Below are 13,422 nucleotides of genomic sequence, written 5' to 3' on the forward strand. Positions count from 1 at the left end.
GCAGACTGATATATAGTTGTGAGGCTAGTCACTTCTCACAGACAGACCGTGAGGCAGAGAAGTCAGACAATATTTGGTCAGGACCAAGAGACCATGTATAAAACCAAGGGAAAAGACTAAGGGTACCGTCACTTTTAGCGACACTGCAGTGATCTAGACAACGATCCCGATCGCTGCAGCGTCACTGTGTGGTCGCTGGAGAGCTGTCACACAGACAGCTCTCCAGCGACCAACTATGCGAAGTCCCCTGGTAACCAGGGTAAACATCGGGTTACTAAGTGCAGGGCCGTGCTTAGTAACCCGATGTTTACCCTGGTTACCAGCGTAAACGTAAAAAAAAAAAAACACTACTTACTTACATTCCAGTGCCATGCATGGACCTGTAGAAGCGCCGTAGCGCGAAACAGCTGTCGTCCGGTCTCTCCCCACTCCCGCTCCCTCACAGATCACTGCGTATTCCGGTTCATACTATGCATAGTATGTTTTGCTGAATAAAGAGCACACTTGGAAGAAGCGCAAGGGTGAGTGCTGCATCATTTTTCTTCTCATTATATGGTCTTGTACAAAACTCTGACGATTGCATAGCACCACCCGCAGCTCACAGCAAGGGAGACCTCATCTGTCCTTCTGAAACAGATCGTTTAAGCGAATCTCCAATTGCGCTATAGTGAAGCTCTGTGCCGATCATCTTTCTGTTTCTTGGTAATCTATGTTTAAAATGAAACCTCTGCCCTTCCTATGTTATTTGGTCACATGGGTGGTCCTATCAGTGATTGACAGCTGTCTGTGTAGCACACTTATACAAAGAAACACACGGTGGCTGAACACAGTATTGTTTTAATGCTCATGGATGTGGGCCTTAAATTGCCTAGTGAAATGAAGTGATATAAGAATGTCACTTTTTATTTTTCAAATTTCATCTTCAATTTCAGTAAAAAGTACAAAATAACTAGATGGTCAAAGGGCAATCTATAATTAAATCAGCATTTTCTTAAAGTGCAATATATGTACTTGGGGGATATGGGGTTCAATACTTCACTGATAGAAGGACTTAGGAGCTACTAATGGTCCACGAGTTAAAGGGACTCTGTCACCTGAATTTGGTGGGCCCTTTTTTCAGTCTGCACACTATGTCCCGGAAGTATTTTGCTGTGTTCCAGGACATAGTGCGCCGGCGCATGCGCACTAATGCTTTTCGGCTTTGCCCGCAGTTGGGCAAAGCATACTGCGCGTGCGCAAGGCAAGATTGCCTTGCGCACGTGTGTTCTACGGAGGAAAGAGAATGAACTTCAAAACAATATTGCGTCCAGCGGGAAAGAACAGGTGAATAAAAGACCCGAAAACACCGCCCATCGGACCGAAAAAAGGGCCCGCCAAATTCAGGTGACAGGTTCCCTTTAAGAAGCAAAAAATACTTGCTGATAACCAACACTACATCACTGGACCCCCTTGTAGGGTATCTCTGCTTTGAAACTAATCTGTCAGAATGTATTACACAAGGCGCCATTCTCTTTCTGTTGTTTTATTTACTTTATGAGACCGTTTCTTTTATTGTGTAATTGCCAAGCTCAGTCCTTCAGATCTGACGTGCTACCTGAGCAATCCTTGCCACAATATTGTTAAGGCTGGTTTCACACTTGCGTTTTTGAACGCATGCGTTTTTTTAAAAAAACGCATGGTACAAAAACGCATGTAAACGCGTGTAAACACTGCGTTTTTTTGACGCACGCGTTTAACGCGTGCGTCAAAAAAACGCAGCGTTTACACGCGTTTACATGCGTTTTTGCATGCGTTTGCGTTTTTTGGGGGATTTTAAAAAAAAATAAAAAATAAAAAAAAAGGTTACCAGACACAACCAATGGGAACAGAGAGGGCGTACATGATTGGCAATCAATATATAGACCCTAGGGGAACAGAAATTTTCAGAGCTTGCTACTGTTTACGGTGTCATGATGGATCTTTCAATGGCGCACTTTTATTTCAAACTGGAGTTCAGCTTCAAGATTTTCCTTGCCTGTGTTTTTGCTTGGGAGCAAGACCGAAACCGCCAAAGATGGAGAAGGAGACAGCGTCGGCGTTTTTGGAGGCACCCCATCATTGAAGTGCGTGAGACCCGTGGAGCATATCACACGCTCTATGCGGAGCTGAATGCCAACCCGGAGAAATTCCAGGATTACACCAGAATGTCTCAGGATTCTTTCCGGGATTTACTGTCTCGTGTAGAAGGTTCCATACGGCGACAGGACACACGGCTCCGTAGAGCAATTCCACCCGAGGAACGTCTGTTAGTGACATTACGGTACGTTCCAAAACTAAACCAATGACAGTCCAAATTTTTGGTTATGACATGTATTTTGTTTTTTTTTTTTTACCTTTTTCTTATTTAAAAACACCATTAAGAGCAGATTTTAATTTTTGTTTTTGTTTCCTTTTCTTCTAGATTTCTGGCCACAGGAGAGAGTTTATCTTCCCTGCACTTCCAATACCGCCTTGGAATCTCAACCCTGTCCGGAATTGTTGTGGACACCTGTCGTGCGTTATGGAATGTACTCCGTGAGGAGTTTATACCCGTACCCACCGTGGACATGTGGCGGGAAATATCAAAAACATTTTTGAACGTGTGTGATTTTCCAAACTGTTTAGGGGCGGTGGATGGGAAGCACATCCGCATTGTCAAACCTGCCAGAACCGGATCTGAGTTTTTTAATTATAAAAAATATTTTTCGGTAGTGCTCATGGCAATAGCGGATGCGGAGTGTCGCTTCATCGCCGTGGACATTGGAGCTTTTGGCCGTGGCAATGATTCCCAGACATTCAAGAGCTCGGATATGGGCCGTCGGGTATATGGCAACAATTTTAATTTTCCCCCTCCATAGCCTCTCCCCAACAGTCAAGGCCCACCGCTGCCATTTGTTATGGTTGGGGATGAGGCCTTCCAGATGTGTGAAAATCTCCTGAAGCCCTATTCTAGTAGGGACTTGGACCACACACGCAGAATATACAACTACAGACTGACCAGGGCCAGAAGAACCGTAGAATGCAGCTTTGGCATTCTGGTTGCTAAATGGCGCATTCTTGCAACAGCCATCAATCTAAAAGTGGAAACTGTGGACGAGGTTGTCAAAGCCTGTGTGGTTCTACACAATTATATAATGGCTAAGGAGCGACCCCACATTGAACTTGATGAACCAGTTTCACACCCATTGCCAGATTTTCAGCATCACCCGATGCGGTCAACTGCAGCCGTTGGTCTTATGCGGGACCAATTTGCGGCCTATTTTGTGTCCGATATTGGACGGGTTTCATGGCAGGACAATGTTGTTTAAATGTCCTGTTGTATGTTGATGTTTACCAATTATTAAATACTGATACAAATTTTTCTAATTAATAAACTTTGTTGTGTTCACCAGGTCTCCTGTCTTTTTCCTCTCTAAAAAAAGGTTGAACAAAGATGGGCAGTAGATATGTATATCATAATTTGTAATCCAAAACCAGGAGTGGGTGATAGTTGATGAGGTAATAATTAGATTTTTTTTTAATCATAATTGACCTCTGTTGCACTCCCTATTTTGGTTTACAAAGAATGATATAAACACGCATACTTATAATAATGTAACCAGATTTAAATTTATTTATTGGTAATCTTCTTGACGTCATTGCGTCAAGACTGGCACGCTCTCTATACCTGTCAAGTCAAGTGTAAGAAATAATGAATTCATGATGAACATATACATGATCATGAATTCAAAATTTCTTACACCTGCCCAGGTGAGGATAGATAGTTAGCGTGTGCCAACCATTGTCCTATCAGTTTGACAAAAATTGTCACATAATGTGCTATATAGAATAGGGTGAATATACAAGTCAGTAATCAACTAAACAGGTCAGGTGTCTATTTTGACATCTGACCGGTTCAGTTGAGTTCTGAACTTGATTGCCACCATTTTCTCTTTGGACAGTGACACTACACTAGTTAAAAATTAAAAATAAGAGTATGGAAATAACTGCTATTTTTTTGGCCAACTCATATCTGTATACTAAAGAAACACATATAGATGTTGTCTGGTATTTTATACTACTGGAGATATGTGTAGGCCAAAAGAATAAGTGTGTGACAAACTTTATTGGTGTGTATTGAGAGCGGTGAAAGACACAATAAACCAAACATAATTGTTGCAAATAATCTTTTTTTTTTATTGAGGAAAAACAACAATTTATTTCTTGGTACCGCGCCGGGTTGAACCACGCCGGCTTGGGGTTGAGTGACGTAACTGGGGGGTATTCAGAACTGAAGCCTGGCTCACTGTGGAGGAGGCAGAGGTGGCAGGAGAATGGGCAAGAAAACTTGAAGGGTCTGGAAGTTCGGGGATGGGGCTTAAAACATGAGGGGCTTGAGACACACTGGAAGGTTGAGACACATCGGTAGGTGATGGGGGAGGAATAATCAAAGTTTTTTGTTTTTTATGAGTTTTGCCAGTTTTACGTTGGGTTTTCCGGGTTGGGGGAAGTCTTCTGGGGCTAGGTTGTAAAGTGTAGGCGGGAGATACGTCAGGACCCGGCTCCACAATTAAACAGTCAGTCTCCATTGTGGAGCGCTCGGCAATGTCTGAGTCCAATGGGGGAAAAGATAAAGTCCCGCCTGGGTCCTGGTGCCTCGTTGGGGGGGGGAACAAAAACCCTCCCAGGATCCTGGTGCCTCGTTGGGGGGGGGGAAACAAAAACCCTCCCAGGATCCTGGTGCATCGTTGGGGGGGGGGAACGTAAAGCCATGGATGGGTCCTGCTGCATCGGGGTGGGCTGCATCGGGGTGGGTCCTGTCCGGAAAGGTATGGCTTGGTCGTGCTGCATCATGGGGGGCCCGGTGCGATACGCCATGGATGGGTGCTGCTGCATCGGGGGGGTGTCCTGCCCGGAAAGCAACGCCTCGGTCCTGCTGCATCGGGGTGGGTCCGGTCCCATATGCCAGGCCTCGGTCCTGCTGCATCGGGGGTGGGCCGGTCCGATATTGCATGGATGGGTCCTGCTGCATCGAGAGGGTGCCGGGCCGATAAGCCACGCCAGGGTCCTGCGTCATCGTGGTGTGAGCGGAGGAGGTCCAAGCCGGAGCAGCGGTCGTCACGGTGGTGGCGGTGGGATGTCCAACAGCACTCGTCATCGTGTTGGCGCTGTAGTGGAGTACACCTGTAGAGGGAATAGAGGTGGCCGTGCAGTGGTATGCAGCAGAGGTAGGAATAGTGTTTACTTGTGACAGTGACGGCACAGTTGGATATGCCGCCACATTACGACTCTGACTCTGCTGCATAGCCTGCACAAAAGCAACATTGCAGGCCTGCATCACACTCAGCTGGAGATCAGGGCTAAGGTGTTCCGACATGCCCTGTTCGATTTGATTAAAAAAATGATAAGCTGGCTTCTGGAGGTCGGCTTTCACTTGATCAACGCTTTTGGCGACATCCTGGATGCGGCACTCTAACAGGTTATGGGACACATCCATTCTGTCACCTAAAGCCTTGATAGCTTCGTGTAAAACCGAGCTCAAGTGCAAAAACTCGGGCATGAGGGACCTATCCGAAGCCCTCTGTCGCTGCCGGGATGAGCCCGCAAAAATGGGTGCAGCGAAAGAGGACTGCGAAAGGGGAAGACCTGATGGGCCAGCCCCCTGGTCTCCAGTGAGTGTGGAAGACCCACCTGGTGCTGCGCTGCTGGATGGCTGGGACGGGTCCGTGGCTGCCAGCTGAAGGACCGCTCCAGAACCTGTGGCGACAGTCGTGCAGTGTGTGCTGTGAAAAAAGAAAACAGAAAATTAATACCAAACTATAACAAGACGGTACATCCTGTGGAATTAAAAATGACTGATTATGTCTATGCAATACAACCGGAGGCATGTGAGAAATACTTACGTTCTCATGAGAAGGACCGGTCTCAGGAAGGCCAACACACGGTGGTATTTGTAGAGCCGGTGCCTTGCTCCGGAACCACTAGCTGCACTCTTCTCTGCACGCAGGTCCTTGTTGAAGCGGTCCTTCATGGAACGCCAACGTGTCCTTACTTTGTCCACTGTGAAATAACAATAAAATATAATGGTCAGAATAAGGACTTTTGGCCGTGCTCTCGTGACTGTGTGTGATGACAGAAACTACTAAAAGTTTCTTTCATCACACACAGTCAAGAGAGCATGGCCAAGGTCTGTTGCTTCACACTACCGTGCAATACTTACCAAATGCATTACGGACCCGTGGCGGGGAATTCTCCCAGCCATCCCACAACGCTTGGGCCACCTCACTCCACAAACGACGGAGAACACTATTGACGGAGTGCTGTTGATCCCGGCTGTCCCACAACGGGACTCGCTCCTGGACCAGACTGATCAGCAGGTCATTATCAATCCGGTCGTCGTCCCGTTGTGAAACCTAAAATTAAAAGAAAATCATTTAAGTTTGCTCAACCACATTTGGAAAAAATAAGACACGAAGATGAGAAAGGGCAGGAATATGAAAGACAACTTTCAGAAAAGGATGATACAAGAAAAATGTAAAGAAAAACAAGGGTACAGAAAAGTAAAGAATATTACAATAAGGACAGTCTGCCTGGTATACATACCCGCTGCCAGTGGCGTAACTACCGCGGTCGCAGCGGTCGCCATTGCGACGGGGCCCGGGCTGGTCAGGGGCCCTCCCCCCGGCAGATCAGAGGCACCGGCCGACACCATGTTCATGGGCGGACATACCGCCGGTTCAACCGGTGCAGCTCTGGGGGGCCCCTGCAGTGCGGCCAGGGACGCTACTAGCGGCAGAAGAGAGGGCGGCAGAACTGGATTTGCGCTGCTAGTTTTTTTTTTTTTTTTTTTTATAAAACTCTGGGGTCAAGTGCCCGCCCCCCCTCCTCCCTCCTTCCCACCCCCCCTCCTCCCTCCCTCCTTCCCACCTCCCTCCTTCCCGCCCCCCCTCCTCCCTCCTTCCCGCTCCCCCTCCCTGAAGACGTAATACTCACCTTCCTCCAGCGGTGGCTGCAACTGCATCTCAGCGCCGGCAGCGCGTCCTGTCTTCAGCGGTCACATGGTACCGCTAATTTAAGATCATGAATATGCGCATATTCATGACCTTAATTAGCGCTATCATGTGACCGCTGAAGACAGGAAGGAAGACGCTGCAGAAGAGATGCCAGGAAGGAAGTTCTGTTCTGTGCTGCGCGGTAAGAGGTAAGTATGACAGGGAAAAAGGACGGGGAGCCATGCACACAGGGAAAAAGGATGGGGAGCCATGCACACAAGGAAAAAGGATGGGGAGCCATGCATGCAGGGTGGGAGGATAGGGGAGGCATGCACGCAGGGGAGAAGGATGGGGGAGCCGTGAACGCAGGGGAGAAGAATGGGGGAGCCGTGAACGCAGGGGAGAAGGATGGGGAGCCGTGAACGCAGGGGAGAAGAATGGGGGAGCCGTGAACGCAGGGGAGAAGGATGGGGAGCCGTGAACGCAGGGGAGAATGATGGGGGAGCCGTGAACGCAGGGGAGAAGGATGGGGGAGCCGTGAACGCAGGGGAGAAGGATGGGGAGCCGTGAACGCAGGGGAGAAGGATGGGGGAGCCGTGAACGCAGGGGAGAATGATGGGGGAGCCGTGAACGCAGGGGAGAAGGATGGGGGAGCCGTGAACGCAGGGGAGAAGGATGGGGGAGCCGTGAACACAGGGGAGAAGGATGGGGGAGCCGTGAACGCAGGGGAGAAGGATGGGGGAGCCCAGCACGCAGGGGAGAAGGATGGGGAGCCGTGAACGCAGGGGAGAAGGATGGGGGAGCCGTGAACGCAGGGGAGAAGGATGGGGGAGCCGTGAACGCAGGGGAGAAGGATGGGGGAGCCCAGCACACAGGGGAGAAGGATGGGGGAGCCATGAATGCAGGGGAGAAGGATGGGGGAGCCGTTAACGCAGGGGAGAAGGATGGGGGAGCCGTGAACGCAGGGGAGAAGGATGGGGGAGCCGTGAACGCAGGGGAGAAGGATGGGGGAGCCGTGAACGCAGGGGAGAAGGATGGCGGAGCCGTGAACGCAGGGGAGAAGGATGGGGGAGCCATGAATGCAGGGGAGAAGGATGGGGGAGCCGTGAACGCAGGGGAGAAGGATGGGGGAGCCGTGAACGCAGGGGAGGATGGGGGAGCCATGAACGCAGGGGAGAAGGATGGCGGAGCCGTGAACGCAGGGGAGAAGGATGGGGGAGCCCAGCACGCAGGGGAGAAGGATGGGGGAGCCGTGAACGCAGGGGAGAAGGATGGGGGAGCCATGCACACAGGGTGGGAGGATGGAGTATAAATATGGAGTATAAATACTGGGCCCTATAGGGGGGACACAGTGTGAGTGGACAGTGTGAAGAGGGGGCCGGTATAGAAAGGAGAGGTCAGTGTGAAGAGTATGTACCATAAGAAGGACAGTGTGGGGGTCATATTTTGTGCAGACAATATAGTGAGGGGCAATTTTTTATTCCAGAGCATTATAATGACACTTGTATCTTTAAGAGCATCTTGTGGAGACTTTCTGCAAAAGAGCGGAAAAGATGGAAGTCTGCAGAGACGGCTGTGGATGAGAAAACTCATCATGGGATCTGGACAAGATGAAGAAAAGAAGAATGGCTCCAGAGACGACGTCATCTATAAGGTACCTCGATGTAAATGTTATTTGTGATACTGACTAACTCTCATGTTTTTATTTATGTTAGGAGCTTTAAAGGGGTTGTCCAGGTTTGTAATGAGTCTGCAGTCATTCTTTGTGACTGCAGACTTCTGACTTCTCACAGTGCGCCCTGCACGCTGTCAGGATTCTGTCGTGCTGGCGATTTACATACGTGCGGTCACATGCTGACTAGACATGTGTAGCCTCCGTCAGTGAAAATGAACTGAGCGAGGCCGGGCATGTCTAGTTGGAATGTGGCCAGAGGTATATAAATCGCATACTTGTGCTGACATGACCGTCCACCGGCAAGGGAGAATCCTAGTAGTGTGCAGTGCATGCGTTGTGAGAATTCAGAAGCTGCAATGTCAGGATTCAGCTCTGCAGGTTCTGGTGATGGTGGCCGCCATATTGGCAAAGCCTGAGGCGGCTGCTGGGACCGGGAACAGGTAGTGCCGGAGCTAGTGGGGGGCACGTGGACCAAGCCGCCCAGGAGGGGGATGCCGCAGCGGCTCAGCCATATGGAGGATCCGGGGATGAACATGGAGGTGTACGGGACCGGCGGAAGTGAGGTGTGTCTGCTGCCCGTGTGTCGCCGTCTCGGCCCCCAGCGTCCCTGGCCCCCTGTGACACCAGCCCCGTTTCCTCCCTGCTGTCCCGTGCCCCATGTCTTAGTAGGTCCCCAGGTTCAGGTCATGGTGCTCCTCTGGGCTCCCCGTACACACCTTGTTCCTCCTCCCCTGGTCTCCCAATGCTCCTCATCTCCCATGCCCTGAGTCCTCCTGCACCCCCCATGCATTCCCTGCCCCTTGTCCCCGTGTGACTCGTCTGCCCTGCTCTCAAGTCTCCCCTGTCACCTTTCTCACCGTGTGTTCTCCATCTACCCTGTCCTTGTAATCCCTGTGCCCCCTTCTTCCCTCCTCCCAAGTTTCCCCCCCCCATCTTCCTCTGTCCCCTTGCGTCCCTATCTACTCTGCCCTCGGAGTCCCCTTGTGTCCTCTTGTGCCTGTCTCCATTGCACCCTAGTCCCCGTGTGTCCCATTGTGCCCTTCTCCCCTTCCTCTTAGTCCTTATGAGTCCCCTTGTGCTTCTATCCCTTGTCCCCGTGTGTAGCCGTGTGTCAGTGTCCCTTGCCAACTAGTCCCTGTGTGTCGCCTTGCGCCTGTCTCCCTTGTCCCCTTATGCTTGTGTCCCTTGTCCCCGTGTGCCAGTCTTCCTTGCCCATTAGTCCCTGTGTGTCCCCTTCTAAGTCTCCATGGCCAACTAGTCCCTGTGTGTCCCCTTGTGCCAGTCTCCCTTGTCCCCTTGTGTCAGTCTCCCTTGCCCACTAGTCCCCTTTTAACCTTCTCCCCTGCCCCCTAGCCCCCAAGTGTCCCCTTGTGCCTGTCTTCCTTGCTCCCTAGCCCCCCTATATTACTATTGTGCCTGTCTCCCCTACTCCCCTTGTGTCCTTGTCCCCTGCCCCCTAGTCACCATTTGCTCATGTCTTTCTCACTGCCCCTGTATGAGGGGCTGCATTATACTGTGAGGGGGGCTGCATTATATTCTATGGGGGTTACATTGTATTGTATGGCCGGGCTGCAGTATACTCTGTGGGGTGGCTGTATTATACTATATGTGGGCTGCATTATACTGAATCGAGGACTATGGGGAATATATTATACTATATGAAGAACTATGGTCCATCATACTATGGGAAGTGAATTGTACAACATGGATGACGATGGCGGTGCATTATACTATATGGAGCACTATGAGGAGTATATTATACTATATGGAGGACTGAGCAGTGTATTTTAATATATGGAGGACTATGTGGAGTGTATAATACTAAATAGAGGACTGAGGAGTGTATTATACTATATGGAGGACTATGAGGGGTTCATTATACTATATGGAGCACTATGAGGAGTGTATTATACTATATGGAGGACTGAGCAGTGTATTTTAATATATGGAGTACTATGTGGAGTGTATAATACTAAATGGGGGACTGAGGAGTGTATTATACTATATGGAGGACTATGAGGGGTGCATTATACTATATGGAGCACTATGAGCAGTGGATTATACTATATGGAGGACTGAGCAGTGTATTTTAATATATGGAGGACTATGTGGAGTGTATAATACTAAATGGAGGACTGAGGAGTGTATTATACTATATGGAAGACTATGAGGGGTGTATTATACTATATGGAGGACTGAGCAGTGTATTATACTATATGGAGCACTACGAAGAGTGTATTATGCTATATGGAGGACTGAGGAGTGTACAATACTATATGAGGGACTATGGGGAGTGTATTATACTATAAGGAGTACATTATAGTTCTCATATGGATCCCCATGACTTCTATGTTAACCCCTGATGAGTATAATGGTTTATTTTCTTTTATACATTACATAACAATGGCAGTACGGGGGACAAATATATGCCAGGATGGGGCACTGGATAGTTATGCAACTGAGGTCACACTATACAACTTTGCAATAAAGCTATAGTGTGCAATATTAATAGGGAAAATGTGAATTTGGGTGGAAAATATTTTGGCATGGTGGGGGGCCCCATTTGAAAGTTCGCACCGGGGCCCATAACTTTGTAGTTACGCCACTGCCCGCTGCCGTCTTCCACCTGGACCTTGACTCCGCTGCTCAGTCCCTCTCTGTCCTTCAGTTGAAGTGCTCTATAAAATTAAAAAAAAAAAATTGCCTCATGTGTCGATGTGACAGTCAATACTTACCAAGCTGACGGACAAAAAAATTACCTCGCTCACGTGATCCACTTCTGATTGCCGTGGCTGGAGCTCCTCATCAGACGAAGAAACCGGAGAAGACATTCTGATGCGTGTTGAAAGAAAAAAATTGAAGAAATTAGGACATGTAGATCTAAAAAATTGAAAATGAATGCATTGGCTAGGATATACTCACATTGCTCTGTGTCTTGTCCAACAATGTGTCCGGGCAGGGTGCTGTCTTCTTTGGAGTCTGATGAGAAGTGACCAGAAACTTCCCCCAACCTTCCTTTTATAACCCTGCTGCTATGGGGGAGGCTTATCAGTGTCTAGACATCCTTATCTACAGTTAATTCAATGGTGCCAAAAAAAACACATGCGTCAAAAAAACGCATGCAAACGCATGTCCAAAAAAACGCATGCGTCCCCATTGACTCCAATGCATTTTTTGTCCAAAAAAAAACGCATGTAAATGCATGCGTTTTTTTGGGGAAAAAAAACGCCCCTCAAAATACTACAAGTTGCATTTCCTAAAATGAACGCATGCAGTAAAAAAACGCATGCATTCACAAACGCGTGCAAACGCGTACACCAAAAAACGCATGCGTTTTCAATGTTAAATATAGGGGAAAAAACGCATGCGTTTTTTGGGTAAAAAACGCTGCAGACAAAAACGCAAGTGTGAAACCACCCTAAGTAAATTCTTCGACAATATGAGACTGTAAAGTCTGCCGTCACACTAGCAGTATTTGGTCAGTATTTTACATCAGTATTTGTAAGCCAAAACCAGGAGTGGAACAATTAGAGGAAAAGTATAATAGAAACATATGCACCACTTCTGCATTTATCACCCACTCCTGGTTTTGGCTTACAAATACTGATGTAAAATACTGACCAAATACTGCTAGTGTGACGGCAGCCTGACTGTGTCACTTGTCTACCTCATTTCGAGTAAACATGAATGAGTTCTACTCTTCAGTCACTGTGTCATCCCCGGGAGCCATGTCTGTGGATCTAGAGACACGCATGAGTCCTGCCCGTTGTACAAGTTTACAACAGACGTTCTGCAAAGATTTCAGTAGCCATTGACAGCTGCAGATTCTATTGTAAAGCAAGACTACAGGGATGACATAATACTGCTGAAATGTGACACTAGGGTTAGAAAAATACTACTAGCAGGTGACACTATGGTAAGACCTAAATCACTGAGCCTTGATTGCTAGGTCAGGATCATATAACACTTGGCACTGCAGCAATGTCAATCTGGACTTTGCACAAAAACAATATAATTTGTACTTGGCATTTTGAAACTTATTTCTGTTTAGGAACTTCAGTGATTCTTGTTAGTAACTGTTATTTTTGCTATTTATAAAATGGTTTAACATCCATTTGACTTTTTATGCTAATTTTTAGCTACTTTTTACAGTACCAGAAAAGCCTATGAGATTTCAGAAATCTCATGCACACACATTGTTTTTTTTGTCATCAGGATTTTGTGGCTTGCTGCGTTTTTTTGACATAGAGCATGTCACTTCGTTCAGCGTTTTTTCAGCTTTTTTCCAGCGTTTTTCACCCATTGACTATTCACCCATTGGATAGTGAAATAACGCTGCAAAAACACAGGTTGACTTTTTTGCAGCGTATTTGCAGGATGTGACCTCACAGTCAGCTCCTACACATCTAGCTGGTAGGCTGCATGGTTGCATGATTTGACCATACAGCCTGTCATCCAGTAGAGACACTGAGCAGCGGACCTGAACCCCATACACTTGAATGGGAGGCCCGAATATACCGTGTTTGCCCAACTGTCATGTGCATGACAGCGCTGCAAACACCGCTTCTGATCGGCAGTAAAATCATCTCCACTGGTCAGAGAGCTGCAGTTCTTATGATGCCAAAAGACAGCGTGAGCGCTTAGCTGTGATCGGAGGTATAAAGTTTACCTACTGTCACTGGTGTCAGCTGATGGGACTATAGCTCCCATCATCTGACGCCTGCTACCGCTAATAACAGTAAGAGCAAGAGCAGCTAT

The 13,422-nt window shown here is 48.1% G+C and overlaps 1 protein-coding gene and 1 long non-coding RNA gene across 2 annotated transcripts; one reads left to right on the top strand and one right to left on the bottom strand.

Annotated features, from left to right (window-relative positions):
- Positions 1-2,044: 2,044 nt before the first annotated feature.
- On the top strand, positions 2,045-2,956 carry LOC138680556 (uncharacterized). The gene is made up of 2 exons (XM_069767910.1): positions 2,045-2,299; positions 2,441-2,956. The coding sequence occupies exons 1-2, from the start codon at positions 2,184-2,186 to the stop codon at positions 2,874-2,876; spliced, it is 552 nt and encodes a 183-aa protein (XP_069624011.1). The 5' UTR covers positions 2,045-2,183; the 3' UTR covers positions 2,877-2,956.
- Positions 2,957-5,570: 2,614 nt separating this feature from the next.
- Positions 5,571-6,481, bottom strand: LOC138680557 (uncharacterized). Its single transcript, XR_011321655.1, has 3 exons — positions 6,218-6,481; positions 5,901-6,057; positions 5,571-5,780 (listed from the first exon to the last, which is right to left on the bottom strand). It is a non-coding gene; the product is annotated as an uncharacterized lncRNA (long non-coding RNA).
- Positions 6,482-13,422: the final 6,941 nt, after the last annotated feature.

The sequence above is a fragment of the Ranitomeya imitator genome, chromosome 5 (assembly GCF_032444005.1).
Source record: "Ranitomeya imitator isolate aRanImi1 chromosome 5, aRanImi1.pri, whole genome shotgun sequence".
NCBI lineage: Eukaryota > Metazoa > Chordata > Amphibia > Anura > Dendrobatidae > Ranitomeya > Ranitomeya imitator.